The 15,737-nt window shown below is 36.4% G+C and overlaps 1 protein-coding gene and 1 long non-coding RNA gene across 3 annotated transcripts in view; one reads left to right on the top strand and one right to left on the bottom strand.

The window, feature by feature from the left end:
• The window catches only part of LOC112157865 (glutamate receptor ionotropic, kainate 2), a 114,091-nt gene that overhangs the window by 36,617 nt on the left and 61,737 nt on the right, over positions 1-15,737 (bottom strand). For both annotated transcript variants that reach the window (XM_024290922.2, XM_024290924.2), the window contains exon 7: positions 412-555. In XM_024290922.2, coding sequence (XP_024146690.1) covers positions 412-555 — 144 coding nt within the window. The remainder of the gene's footprint in view (positions 1-411; positions 556-15,737) is intronic.
• Positions 12,762-15,737, top strand: part of LOC118598152 — a 60,719-nt gene continuing 57,743 nt past the window's right edge. The window contains exon 1 of the long non-coding RNA XR_004947265.1: positions 12,762-12,792. This is a non-coding gene — a long non-coding RNA (uncharacterized LOC118598152). The remainder of the gene's footprint in view (positions 12,793-15,737) is intronic.

Here is a 15,737-nt window from a genome sequence, read left to right as displayed (position 1 = left end):
TAATTTTGTCAGCTGGCGGTTTTGACTAAACTTAGTTTTTTCTTTAGCTTTTGAGGCTAATTTGGTGTTTAGCTAATATTGTAGCTGGCTTTTAGCATACGTCTTCTCAACTTTTAGCTTCAGTGTTTCCATCTATCAGCTTCAGCATTTTCAGCATCTTCTGCAGCTTCCAGCATCCACACTAGCATTATTGCATAATTATGTTAAAAAGTTACAGTTTTAATATTTTAGTTTAAGAGTGTTGTATATATTTTTATCCTGTTCGGCCCACAATCTAAAGTCTGTTTTAGATTTTGGCCCCCTGTGCGATTGAGTTAGACACCCCTGCAATAGAGCGATGATGCACACGGAGCTGGAGATCCGCAGGGTCAAAGGTCAAGAGGGGATGTGATTGCGGTGACGGCTGTGCACCTCCTTGATGAGGTTGATGAAGCGGCCTCCGAAGCGCCACGGTTTGTGACGGTTGCACTGCAGCGAGCTGACGGTGATCTGCTGAGACTGCTGCACCGCCACCGCCACCACGTGCACGGCGTCGTACATCAGCGCCGCATCCGTCTGCAAGCACAACAGAAATATTATCAGACTTCAACGTACAGCAACCTGAGGAGGCACATGAGGAATTCAGAATCGGGGTGTGAAGGGGGGAGCGTTGCCATCTTTAAATGCCTCCGAACAAATCACACTGCATCTCAGCCTGTTAGTGGATATATCCGACCAACGTCTGAGGCAATCAGAAAGTTGTGGATGGGAGTGTTTTTCAGTGGAAGGCTGGCCTGTCAGTGTGAAGACTAATGGATCCTGATGGGTGCGCCTGTTTTCCAGAGGGAGGAAGCGTGAATCAGGCACCAGTGGAGACACGACAGCTCTCACTCCACATAGTAGCACACAGTACAAAAAATGACTGGAATCCACGCTTCATCGCATATAAAAAATAAAAAATAAAAATGCCCCTGACAGCCAAACCTCAGAAATAAGTCATCAAAGGGAGTAAAATGTTCACGCTTAAATTTTTGATTTTGGTGTGGTTTCTTTAACAGCTCCAGCCGGCACACACGGACTTAAAGACGTTTACTCGGGTCAACACTTCACAGCTCAGATCCTCCTTCCACGGCTTTATTTGACAAGAGGAACCTTCAAGAGAGGATAAAAATGACTCCAAAGTATCCACATTATAGGATCTGTGGGTGGAGCTCATATCGGTTTCCTATGTTCCTTCCATAGGTGCACTGAGGCGTCCATTTTGCCCATGTGGCAGAAAAAGAAAAAAAAAATAAGGTATAGTGGGGCTGGAAGGGGCAAAAGTGTGCTCTATTGTGCATTGTGTTCATGCTTTATTAGTGTTGACAGGCAAAGTGCATCAATAAATCTTACATTCAGCTGTGAAGAAAGAGTAAATCGAGGACAGAAAGCAGGGGATGGAGCTTATGTGTGGCCGCAGATCCGTTTTTAGCCCGGTTCTCTGGTGCGTTTGGAGTTGGTGGCTACTGATGTCAAAGGCAACCGGAGATCACAGAGTGGGAGACATCTCTGCACTCTTTCATCCCTTCTGCTTTGAGAGGAGAGACACATCTGCTCTCTGAGCCGTGTGAAAAACAAACCTTCAATATGAATAAAAGTTGCACCCATATAAATCTTAAATTAGATGTATTTTCTTTTTAACAAATTAAAATGAATGTCATCCATCTCCAGATTTAAAAAAAAATCTATTTTCTTCTGTTGACTGAAGCATCTCTGTAAAATTAGCATAAAAAAGTCTTTTATTCGAGTTTTGCTTGCGACCTGTCAGCTTTCCTCCACCCCTCGTGATTTCTTTTAAGTCTAAATCCCCATCAAACTCTCATTATTTCATCTACTGTGTGCATCGGACGTTCAGATAATCCTTTTGATTCCAAATATATTTCCTGAAAAAAAAAAAAAAACGTCTCTTCTGGGAATGAGAAGATGACAACTTGTTTGTTAAAAAAAGATACAGTCTCAAAGTTCAGCTTGAAAGCGTATTTTTAGCTCACTTTTAATATTGAAATGTGCCTTAGTGTAAAATCCAGCTAAAGTCTTAAACACATCATGTGTGGAAGCCGGCTGCACCAAATCCTTGCATATAAATCTGTGTATTTGCTTTAAAGATAATTAATTTAAATCATGAATTTTATTCATATTTTCTCTTTTAAAACTAATAGTGTTTCAACACTATTCCAGATATTTCACAGCCGTTAAATATTACGAAATCCCACAAAAAAAAAAAATAAAAATAGACAAGCGCTTCTTTTGATATTTTCAGAGAACTGGAGACCAGCTGTGATCACAGAACAGACACATGCTGCTCAAGTGGAGATAAAAGTATGAAAACACGTGAAAACCACTGATCACCCCCAGATTGTGGGCCCACAATCACACCATCCACTATAGTTTAGGTTTCCAAAAGCAACAGGCACTGATCAATAACAACAACAACCAGAAAAACTATTCAAAGAAAACCAAAGGCGATGAATCACCGCACACCAATCCAATGAGGCAAGGTCTAATCGAAATAAGATATCACACTGCATCCCTTACAACTTGCTGCAAAAAATGTTGCACTAAAAAGCCCCCAATTAATCAATTCAAACTAATCATACATTTTTCAATACATACAAAAAAAATCAATGATCTGGAGTAAAAGACATGTTGAAATAAATATAAAACATCACTAACTACCAGCAATGCAACACAATTACCTCCTTTTGGTATCGACATGTGAAGCTTTTCTGATCTAATGTGATAGTTTGGGTCTGGGAATTGAAGTCTTGCTTTTTTTTAACTGCAGTTCCAACATCCACCGTAGGGGGCGGTAATATGCCAAAAATAATATTGCAAAACTTCCTGTACTGCTAAGAAAATGTTTATATAGATCGGGGATGTAGATCGCACAGGGGGCCAAGAGCCAAAACACACCTTAGGTCGAGGGCCGAACACAACAAACATTTACTGAATACATAAAAACAAAGTAAAATGTTTTAACTTTTGAAAAGTAACTTTTTTAACATAAACATTAACATAAAAAGAGTAAATCTTGAATAACTTTTAAGGTTTAACATTTTTTTGATCATTTCTGATGTGAAGAGTTGGGGTCTCGGAATTGTAGTTTTTGCATTTTTTTTTAACTGCAGTTCCAACATCCACCATAGGGGGCGGTAATATGCCAAAAATAACATTGCAAAACTTCCTGTACTGCTAAGAAAATGTTTATATAGATCGGGGATGTAGATCGCACAGGGGGCCAAGAGCCAAAACACACCTTAGGTCGAGGGCCGAACACAACAAACATTTACTGAATACATAAAAACAAAGTAAAATGTTTTAACTTTTGAAAAGTAGCTTTTTTAACATAAACATTAACATAAAACGAGTAAATCTTGAATAACTTTTAAGGTTTAACATTTTTTTGATCATTTCTAATGTGAAGAGTTGGGGTCTGGGAATTGTAGTTTTTGCTTTTTTTTGGCACTGCAGTTCCAACATCTGCCATAGGGGGCGGTAATTTGCCAGAAACAACATTATAAAACTGTATGTACTGCTAAGAAAATGTACATATAGTTTGTTAAAAATGTTATTCATAGTTTAAAAATGAACAAAAATTCAATTGAAAAGTGATATAAATAGCAATGATCAATTCTAATGTTAAGTGTTTGAGTCTGGGAATTGTAGTTTTTATTTCTTTTAAAACTGCAGTTCCAACATCCACCATAGGGGGCGGTAATTTGCTAGAAGCAACACTGTAAATCTTGCAGTAATGCTAAGAAAATGTACATATACTTTGTTAAAATTGTTATTCAAAATTTAAAAATATAACAAAAACTAAATTAAAAAGTGCTATAAAAAGCAATAAGCAAACATTTAATTAATGTTTTACATTTTTTAAAGAAAAAAACGCACAAACAAACCATTTTTGGGATTTTGTGGATTTTTTAGCGGAAAATACATACACACCAACACGCCGTTTTTGATCAATTCCAATGTGATGGAGTTTGGGTCTGGGAATTGTAGTTTTTGCTTTTTTGGAACTGCAGTTCCAACATCCACCATAGGGGGCGGTAATTTGCCAGAAACAACATTGCAAAACTTAAAGTACTGGTAAGAAAATTCATGTATAGTTTGTTAAAATTGTTATTTTAAAGTTTGAAATTTAACAAAAACTCAATTGATAAGTGCTATAAAAAGCAATATGCAAACATTTAATTTATGTTTTTATTTTTTTTTAAGAAAATAACACACCGACAAAACATTTTTGATCAATTCTTATGTTTTTCATTTAAAAATGTGTCATTAAAACAACAAAAATAAACCAAAAATGCATTTAAATAAATAAAAAATGTTTGCTTTAATCTGTGAAATTCACGTTTCTCAAACTTAAATGTTTTTATGAGTTACGTACAAATAATTATTTCCACTTCTCTTCGTAAAATAGTAGAACTGCTTTTTTTTTTTTAAGCAAATGGGTTTATGTGAGACCTCCATAATGGATGCGCCAAGGTAAGAATATAAATATGCAAGCTGCGTTGTTTGCTCTCTGATGGCCCCTCCCAAAATGAATCCACTGATTGCTTCATCAGCCTCTTAGCAGGACGGCTTTATATAACCGTATCAGTTTCCATTTTGATTCAAGCGTCCCCCTGCAAATATTTTTTCCTCGTGTTTTAACTTTTACACGACTGTGATGAATCATTTTGTCTGTTTTAAAAGTGATTTACAAGGCAAAGATCTTTTTTTTTTCCTACTTTGAAGCAGAACAATTGCTCAAAATCCCCAATGATGGAAACAAAAGGAGGCTGGCATCAAGTGGAAGCAGAGATTGGAGGAGAAAATATGAAATGATGGCTCACGGCTCTGGCAGATTGCATTCAATTTAAAAACAATCCAGGAGCAATCTTGATATTTATTACAGAGCCAAGCAAAGGTCCTGTGGGGTGCTTTAAAAGCTTTAAGTGGAATCAATTTTGCACCTTTGGGACACTGAGACAGAAAGGGTGGAGGGTTTCAAAGGAGTGACCCTAAACCTTGGTATTCCTCCGCTGCGTCTCTACCTTTAAGCACCCGCATGACCATCAGAAATTATAGTCCTTTCTTGGTTGGTAAATATACCATTCAAAAGACCATTTTGTAACGACTCATCTTTTCCTGCCTTGATGTCTTTGTGCATCTTTGCATCCCCCCCTTCTCATAAATACGATACGTGAGGTGTGTGCAGATACGAAAACACACGCAAACAAGACGTGTGCGAGCTCTGACAACTCCTAAAGTGCGAGCTGTCCACGCGCACGCCTCATTTGTTGCACACCGGTTTCTCATTTAAAACAAGTGAACCTCACTGCAGTGTGTATTTTTGTCAAAGCATTCCCCCTTTTTGCTGCATAAACATTCACACCAGCTCCCGTCTGTCTAAAAAAAAAAATGAAAAAAAATAAAAAAGGCAGTCCAGCACCCGGGAAAATGACACATTTCTTTCTGCTGTCACCTCCTGGCAGACAGCTGTTCTCTCTCAGGCTTTCCTCCACAAACATATATAGCATCTCCGGCGATGATGGACATGCAGACCGGCTGCAGATGTGCTCGGCTGTTTATTCATTTCATCTACATATGATTAATTCTTATGAGATAAGAGCAGATCTGTTATTCACCAAGCATCACTGGGCTGCAGCTACAAGACACAACAACAGACACTCAGAGATTATTCGCTGCAACAAAAACACATCCCTGCAGCATTGCCACCAGCATGAGAGCTTCAGAATCAGCGGGAGAGGCGGAAGCTCTTTGTTTTCTCGGAGCTGGAGTCACTCTGCCTTCAGATCACAGATGGACCCATGGGGTTTAGATGATTTGATTGAAGAGAGAGGTAATAATTAATTTCATTTCATAGTTTAGATGTACTGAGCTGCTCCAGTGAGCAGTCGGTGCAATTAATTTTTGTTTTAAGATTATTTTAATCGCTGGATCTTTAGTGTTTACACGGATGAGTGGCAAACTTTATTTACTTCATTTGCTAAGAGGTTTAGCATGGGCGCTAGGATGCTAAATCATTTCTGATACAAAATATTAAATTCTAATCAAAGCTGGACTGAGGAAAACAATGGCAGCAGCATCAGGAACAGCAGCGTTGCTACTAAATTAGAGCCAGATGTTGTGTCGTTATCTACAATGATGAGGCAGAGATGAAATGCCGTCAGAGATGAGTCTGACTGATCCCGCATTCAATGTTTTCAGCTGCGAGATGAATGATGAGCTCACAACCAGATGGTCCCAAAGAGTCATGATCTCAAAATGTCTGACTCAGTCTGACATTGCACAGACGAAGAAAGACACAGACACAGACCAGAGATTTTATAATGAAGCGGATCAAAAAGTGAAGCCAGGTCCTTGAAGTGCAAAACTGCTAAGGGTCACTCCAAAACAGATCTGTCAACTTTTCTCTGTCGAGCTTTTCCTTCCGGCTATTATTAGCTAGATATACAATTACCTGCGATATTGCAAGTGTGAATGCTGTAACCTGAATGTAGCTACTGAAGATGCTAGAGCTGATAGCGGAAAATACTGAAGCAAAAAAATATAAAATTGCCTAAATTATCTAAAAACAGCTGGCATAATGCTAAAATATTAGCTAAACTACATATTTGCCCCAAAAAACTGGAAAAAGGTCTAAATTAACCTAAATAGATAGCATAATGCTAAAATGTTCGCTAAACTCTATATTTGCCTAAAAGAACTGGAAACATGTACAGCCAAAAACAGCTAGCATGATGCTAAAATATTAGCTAAACTACATATTTGCCCCAAAAAACTGGAAAAATGTCTAAATTAACCTAAATAGATAGCATAATGCTAAAATGTTAGCTAAACTCTATATTTGCCTAAAAGAACTGGAAACATGTACAGCCAAAAACAGCTAGCATAATGCTAAAATATTAGCTAAACTCCATATTTGCCTAAAAAAATGAAAACGTGTCTAAATTAGCCAAAACAAGTTAGCATCATGCTAAAATCATAGCTAGACTCCATATTTGCCTAAAAAAATGGAAAAATGTCAACATTAGCTGAAAACAGCTAGCATAGTGCTAAAATGTTAGCTAAACTACATATTTGCCTAAAAGAACTGGAAACATGTACAGCCAAAAAACAGCTAGAATAATGCTAAAATGTTTGCTAAACTCCATATTTGCATAAAAATATAGAACCACGTGTAGCCAAAAACAGCTAGCATAGTGCTAAACTGGAAGCATGTCTAAATGCCAAAAACAGCTTGCTAAAATAAAAGTTAAATGCTAAACTACCCTAAAAACTGAGTGGTTGCTGAACATTTAAGAGTTTATTGGTGTCAGTACCTTCGATAATGCAAGTGTGAATGCAATGTCCTGAATTTGGCCACTGAAGATGCTAGAGCTAATAGCGAAAATGCTGAAGCTGAAAGCTTGCTAAAATATTTTTAAACTCTAAATTTGCCAAAAAACTGGAAACATTTCTAAATGAGCAGAACCCAGCTAGCATAATGCTAAAATATTAGCTAAACTCTAACTTTGCCTAAAAAACTGGAAAATTTCGAAATTAGCTGAAAACAGTTAGCATAATGCTAAAATGTTAGCTAAACTCCAAATTTGCCATAAAAAGAAAACAACTGGAAAAATGTTAAAATTAGCCAGAAACAGCTAGCATAATGCTAAAGTGTTAGAAAAACTCAAAATTTGCCCCAAAAACTGGAAAAAAAAATCTAAATGAGCTGAAAACACTTAGCATAATGCTAAAATGTTGGCTAAACTCCAAATTTGCCATAAAAAGAAAACGACTGGAAAAATGTTGAAATTAGCCAGAAAAAGCTAGCATAATGCTCAAGTGTTAGCAAAACTTAAGATTTGCCCCAAAAACTTGAAAAAAATTCTAAATTAGCTGAAAACAGTTAGCATAATGCTAAAATGTTGGCTAAACTCCAAATTTGCCATAGAAAAAGAAAAAAAATGGGAAAAAAAAACATCAAAATTAGCCTATAGCAGCATAATGCTAAAATGTTAGCTTAACTCAAAATTTTGCCTTAAAAAAATGGAAACATGAATATATTGTCTAAAAACATTTAGCATAATGCTAACATTTTAGCTAAATTCCAAATTTTGCCTAAGAGAACTGGAGAAAAACCTCTAAATTAGCCAAAAACAGCTTGTTAAAATAAAAGCCGAATTACCCCAAAAACCAAGTGCTTGCTGAATATTCTACACTTTAATGATGTCTCTAACTGAAATGCAGAAGTTCACAAGTTTCAAAGTGCACTAAGTTTTTGAAGGATTTGAGAAATTTCTCATTCATTTCCTATGGGGTATATTTTGCACAATATTTAAAAAATGAATACATTTATGAATACCAAAAATACAAGCAGTAATTTCCTTAACGAGCTGAACATTTTGATATCACGACTGCTGAAATCGTTGAAGTGTGATTGAGTTTGTACATACCAAATGCTGTAAAGCATTCACACAATGAGTTCAAATTTTTTGACCAATTTATTTTTATTCTTAGAGCTCATTTTTAAGCGAGAAAACCAAACAATTATCTCGGCGCGAGCCGCACAAAGCCTTGCCGCAGCGTCGCTGCCCTTTTTAAAAACTATCCCACCATTGGAGAAATATTAGACATGAAAGAGATTTATGTTTGAGGCCATGAGTGGCTCTGCTGACATGCTGGGAGTCTGTGGGAGTGATTGACAGCAATGTGGAGGACACAGAGGAGGCTCTTTTGTTGGTGAGCTCCAGTCACTGGCACATTGCTTTTATTGTTGTTTATTGTTGAAGGAGTAGTCAATACATCCCCCTCTGACATTTTTGCTGTTCGTGAGTTCTTTAAATCAATTTTTTGGTTCAGTGAATATGTGTATTGTTGCTTTGTTAGGTGGACTAACAGCTCCTCTGGATATTTTGATACCCATTTTTTTTTAAAATCTAAATGCTTCTTACGAGTGATATCATTTGCTTTAAGCAAACATGTCATCCTTCATCACATTTAAAAGGAGCGTTTGATTGCCTGTGTGCTCATTTCCATCCTCAGTGACTATTTTTACAAGCTTTTATGTATTTATAGGCGGTATCGTCGTTTCTATCTGTCAACTTCAGAGCCCCGGACACCGCAGCTGTGCTGTTTTTAGACCAATGCGTCGTATCTTTGACACATCTCTCCACAACACTAGCATAGAGTTAACAACACTTGAATCACAACATTCTGGCTGCACTTGATGTACCGCATCCACCTACAACAGCATAATTGGCCCTCCAGCTGTAACTACGCCATTATGAACTGTATAATTATTCAGTGCTGTCATGTAACATTATCCGCGAAAAGTCACCAAAAAAAAGGCAAAAACACTCCCTTTTTGAGGCAGTCATAGTTTGATTGTTGCCTCTATTAATGATCTAAAGCAGGGGTGTCAAACTCCATCGCAAAAGGGGCAAAATTTCCAAAACACAGCTTAGGTCACAGGCCGAACAGGATAAACATTTATTAAATACTCTAAAATATTTTTTTAGACTTTAAAAACTTTTTAACCTAATTATATATGACATAATAGTGTGAATGCTGTAAGCTGACTTTGGCGCTGAAGACTGAAGCTGATAGCGAGCTAAAATATTTGCTAAATTAGAGCATAAAAAAAAAAAAAAAAAAAAACTAGATTAGCCAAAACAGCTAGCACGTAGCTGAAATATTAACTAAACTCCAAATTAGCCTCAAAAACTTAAAAAAAAAAAACAATTTGGGCTAAGTCAATTAGTCAAAACAGCTACCATGTAGCTGAAAAAATTGAATTTCAAAATTTAAGAAAAAAAAATGGAAAAAGTCTTGTAAAGCTAGCTTGTAAATATGAATTAAACTACAAAACAGCCTAAAAAACAAACAAAAAAATGTCTAAATAAGACAAAACAGCTTGTACGTAGCTGAAATATTAGCTAAACTCCAAATTAGCCTAAAAAAACGAAAAATTAGTCAAAACACCTATTAGCTAAACTCCAAAATACTATCACAAACTAAAAACAAGCCTAATTTAGCTAGCATGTAGCTAAAAATAGCTAAACTCCAAATTAGCCAAAAAAAACTGGAAAAAAGTCTAAATTGCACTAAACAGCTAGCTTGTACAAATTAAACTCCAAAACAACCTTAAAAACAAACAAAAAAAGCCTAAAGCTAGCTGAAATATTACCTAAAGTCCGAATTAGATTGAAAAAAATCAGAAATTAGCCAACAAAGCTAGGCTTTTTCAGCTATGGCTGAAATTTTAGCTAAATTCCAAAACAGCTTAAAAACAAACAAACCAGAAAAAAGCCTAAGTTAGCCAAAACATCTAGCATACAGCTGAAATACTAGCTAAACTCCAAACTAGCCTAAAAATGAGAAAAAAGCCTAAACTATTCAAAGCAGCTAGCATGTAGCTGAAATATTATCTAAACTCCAAATTAACCTCAAAAACTAAAAAAAGATCTAATTTAGACAAAACAGCTAGCATGTAGCTGAACAGTAGCTAAATTTCAAAATTAAAAAAAAGTCTAAATTACACAAAACAGCTAGCTTGTAAAAACTCCAAAACAGCCTAAAAACAAACAAAAAAAAAAGCCTATAACTAGCATGTAGCTGAAATATTAGCTAAACTCCACATTAGCCTGAAAAACAAAAACAAAAGTCTAATTTAGCCAAAACAGCTAGCATACAGCTGAAATACTAACTAAACTCCAAACTAGCCTAAAAATGAGAAAAAAAGCCTAAACTATTCAAAGCAGCTAGCACGTAGCTGGAATATTAGCTAAACTCCAAATTAGCCTTAAAAACTAAAAAGCCAAAACAGCTAGCACGTAGCTGGAATATTAGCTAAACTCAAAATTAGCCTTAAAAACTAAAAAGCCAAAACAGCTAGCATGTAGCTGAAATATTAGCTAAACTCCACATTAGCCTAAAAAAATGCTAAAATGGTCCAAGATGCTAGCATAATGCCAATTTTTAAAAGTTTAAAAGCACAACAAAACAGCTAGCAGGTAGCTAAAAATATATAGCTAAGCTTCAAAATAACCCCCAAAAAATAAGAAAAAACAAATTTGCCAAAACAGCTACCATGTAAATATTAACTAAACTCCAAAACAGCCTAAAAAACTAAAGAAAAAGACTAAATTAGCCAAAACAGCTAGCATGTAGCTGGAATATTAGCTAAACTCCAAAATAGCCTAAAAAATCTTAATAAATGCTAAAATGGTCCAAAATGCTAGCATAATGCTAATTTTTAAAACTTTAAAATCACAACATAATTTTGATTAATAAAAAGGTAGGAATATTATTGGAGATAAAATCAATTTAAACCTTAAATAACTTTTATTTTTTTCACTCTCTATAAAAATGTATTTTGTTAAAATTATACAAGTTAGAAATAAGCGGAAGATAACATCGGGCCGTTAATAACAATAAAATAAAATGATCTGGAGGGCCGGATTCGGCCCCCGGGCCTCAATTTTGCCACGTGATCTAAAGTTTCGACTGGGTAATACTGTATTTCATTAAGGATGCAGCTGTGGTGAGATTTACTTATTTGTTGGCATCATGAGACGACGAGACTCAAACGTTGACATTTGTGGAAATATTAATTCCAGGCACAGTAATGAAAAATGAAAGCTGAAAAAAAAACCACTGAAAAGTGACATTTGTGATTTATTGGAGACATTATGGTGGTTTCTGGTCCTCCAGCGGAAAAAAGGGAACGGGCAGTGTCAATTCGCTTTTGTTAGATACTGAAAGATGGCACGACGCTGTACTGCCTCCTCTTCCTCGACTTTTCCCGCTCAGTTTTTGCCTCTTTTGTTCCTGAATATGCTCTGCTGGAGTCCCTCATGCCTTCACCCCCATGCCTTCCTCCCTTTTATCCCCTTTGTGGACCCGCTGCCTTCCCCAGCTGCTCTCTGCAGTGTCTCTCTGAGCTGTGTGTGAGTATTGCTTAGAGTGTGGATATAGAGTATGGCAGCCTTTGCCAGTGCTGTCACTGTTACTTTTCTGCATTTTGTATTAGAGGTTTAATCCCTTTCTCATATTGCATTTTCACATAGTGAAGCAGCACAGAGGCTCTGCTGCATTAAAAAAAAAAAAAAAAATCAAGCGCTTTGTCACGGGAACAGTTTCTGCCAACAAGGACCTCTCGGTTACAAATTCTTCGATACTGGCTGGATTTATGTGGGAGCGCGTTTAAGGCTTCATTGTAAATTTAAAAACACTTTAAAGTGGGATAAAGAGCTATCCTGCAGAGATTTTTGCTAGGATGAAGAGGGTACTCTGAGGGTGACAGCAGAAATCAGTCTGATGTGTGTCCATCTACTTGATTTGAAAAGGCGTCCTAGTATTAGTGTTAGATATACCTCAAAGTCAAAGTCAGGAGTCGGCTACTTTAATGTAAAAAGATAGAAATCCCACTTTACTTTTCACAAAAAAATACAATTTATTTATATTTTTGTGGCCATTAGGTCATTTATTTATACAATATAAAGTGTTATATTTCTCTAAATTTAAAAATGTTACCTTATTTTACTTTGAAAAGCAGCATATTGAAGTTCCTTTCAAAATAAAATACATCTTGAGTCAAATAAGCTACTGCAGCAGATTTACTTGAATTACTACTTTTAGGCCCCATCCGAATACTATCCCTTCTCACTCCCCCTTAGCCCTCCGCCTTCGTTTATCCCTCCGTGCGTGCTCCAAACTGAGGGCGGTAAAAAATATTTCCGACGTGAGTTTCCTTCAGTGACGTCATCCAAATCACCGGTAAGCTAGCGTTAGCGCGGAACTTCCAGCGCTCGAATATACATTACAACAGCAGTTTTGTAAATTTAAAAAGGTCACACTGTAACATAAAGTTATTACTTACGTTTAAATGTAAACATCTGTGGTCCAGAGCGTACCAAAGTGAAGAAAAGTGCTTCGTAGCGCGGCGCGGTTTACTCTCGCGATAGCAGACTTTGGACCCCTCTGTTTGGAGTGTGTAGCGTAAAAAATAATAATTCCGGACACGACTTTGACTTCAACTGCCACTCCAAATCAAGGGGAAGTGAGAAGGAGAGTATTCGGATCGGGCCCTAGTATCTAATACAAACATGACTTTGGTGGAGAATCCAATTAAAATCTCTATATGTAAGTGGTATAAGATTTTAGTAAATTAATAATAAAAGACTCTAACAATAGATAAAATATTTGCCATAATTTTTTACGTTATTCAGCATTTTTAAAATCTACTTTTTTGCGTTTTTCTTTAAAGCGAAAGAACCACAATAGAGGAATCAAAAAGCTGCTTGTATGTCTGGAGCCTCAGCTTGCGGACCTCTGGTCTAAGTAGCTTTTTTGAAATTGCTTTTCATTGTTAGATTTTTTTTTAACCTATATAGCATTAAAATTGTTTCCTAAAAAAAACAGGAAAAAACAATTTATTGGCTTTATATCAGGGTTTTCAAACTCAATTTATCTGTGGGCCACTGAAGGCAGAGTCTGGCTAAGGTGTACGGGGTTAGATTTGTGCCAAAATTCGTTTGACATTTTCTAGTTTTTCCGTATCTACTAATTCCAAAATCGAGTACACTAGAAATTTCCCAGAAGTCTTTGCGAAAAACTAGCATACATCGATGCTCACTAGATTAGTGAATATAGACCATAATCCATTGCGGTTGAACAATTACGAACAAAAAAACGTGTTTAATCCTTTTGAAATGGGATTCCTTCCATGACAAATGTGGACAAAAGTGGACATGATTTTGTCTGCCATGGATATTAGTGAAACTAAAATTACAATTAATTAAAATGTGCTGCAAAAAGATTTTTTGTAGTTTTTCTTTTTAGTCAAATTAGATGCTAGATGCTAAATTGAACTGATTTCAATAGAATTGGATTAAATTTAGTGTTTTTATGACGCACCAGTTTGCAACCAGGGTTGTCTCAAAGCCCTAAACAAAATGCAAAAAAACAACAATTGAATTAAAATAAATTAAACTGAACTGAGTTGAATTTGTGTCTTTAGTCGATCTAAGTTGACAAATTCATTTCGTTTAATTTCAAATCACTTTTTTTATTCACAATCTGGAGTGGATCAAAAGTCGGGTTCTCGTACAAGCATTAAAGAAACATAAAATTATATTAGATAATAAAATGATTAAACATTTATAATCACAAAAATATATATTTAATAGAAAGCAGTGCCTAAGAGCTGAAACAAAAAAAAGAAGGTTGTGATTGCTCGGAGCGGTGGTGTCCCACCAAGCCCCTCAGGCAACACCATGCCGAGTCCACCCTAATTATCACCACGCTGCCTAACCTACATCTGATTAAATAGCTGTTTAACATGATGGCCCAGCCTCATATTTTTAATCAGACTCCAACCAGGTTTAGTTTGAGGGGCTAGCAGGAGGGGGGGGGGGGGCTCAGCAGGTATTTATTTTCCTCTCAGCTCATCATCTTCAAAATTTGATGAGTGACTAAACTTTTACGGCTGTTGTAAACAGGTCAGGGGAAGGTTTTCTGGATGTTTAGGATGGCTGTGTGAGAGGAGGATGGTTGAAGAGCTGAAACGGGCCTTTGAAAACGCGCTACCATCTGGTGAGCTCGGGTGGCCAGAGAACACGAGATAACAGAGGAGACGGGGGGGAAGGATGTAAGCAGCGCACAGGGAGTCCCAATTTAATTCTTAGTGTAAACAATACAGACAGTGTTAATTACATGTGGCTGGCTGCAGAGCAGTGGACGATTTATTCCTCTAAAAAAGATAGAAAGTGTGTGTGTGTGCGACTGTGTGTGTTCTGCGCCTTAAAGGACAATGGAATGACACGGCTTCCCAAGGACAGCTGATATCGCTGAGCCTCGACACAGAGCCCCCCGCTGCATTAACCTCGCGGGGATGATTGTCCGATACTGATCTGATCAAAGTTGGAGGCTCTGATTAGGAAAGCTTTTGTGGGTTTAACAGATCTTCATGCTGACATGGCGTCCGATGCTGTCGAGAGGCGTCTTTGCTTAAAATTAGGGATTTTTCTGCTCCGTTCCGTTTTCTTCCGGACGTTTTTTGACATGTAATACTGCAGTCTTGGTATTAAAACGTTGGTCTTCATATGTTTTATGCAATTTAAAATATTACGCTATTCAAGCGATTTTTCAGCCAAAGTTTAGTCAATGGAAATTTTTTCTAAATTTTTGTGCGCATTTCATTGTATGCAATTTTGGTATTAAAAGTTCAGCACGTGCTAGATATTCATGCTTGTACTTTTGATATTCATGTTTCATGTTTTTTCTGTTTTTTTCACAATTTTTTAACATTTTTTGTGGCTTTTTTTTTTGCTAATTTGGTATTCACTGGGTAACTTGTGCTAATTTTGTGTAAAGCTAATATATTATCAATTTGTAGCTTTTTTGTTTAATTTGTCATCTACTGAGGTTTTTTGGGCTAATTTAGCGCTAAGCTAATATATTAGCAACTTATAGCTTATTTCTTTTTAGTTAAGTATCTACTTATGTTTTTTTGGGCTAGCTAAAATGTTGGCAACTTGTAGCTTTTTTAGCTAACTTGGTATCTACTGAGGTTTTTTGGGCTAATTTAGTGCTAAGCTAATATATTAGCAACTTATAGCTTTTTTTTAGGTTAATTAAGTATCTACTTAGGTTTTGTGGGTTAGCTAAAATGTTGGCAACTTGTAGCTATTTTAGCTAACTTGGTATCTACTGAAGTTTTT

This window comes from Oryzias melastigma, linkage group LG24, assembly GCF_002922805.2.
Source record: "Oryzias melastigma strain HK-1 linkage group LG24, ASM292280v2, whole genome shotgun sequence".
Classification (NCBI taxonomy): Eukaryota; Metazoa; Chordata; class Actinopteri; order Beloniformes; family Adrianichthyidae; genus Oryzias; species Oryzias melastigma.
This window is presented reverse-complemented; position numbering and strand designations above follow the sequence as displayed.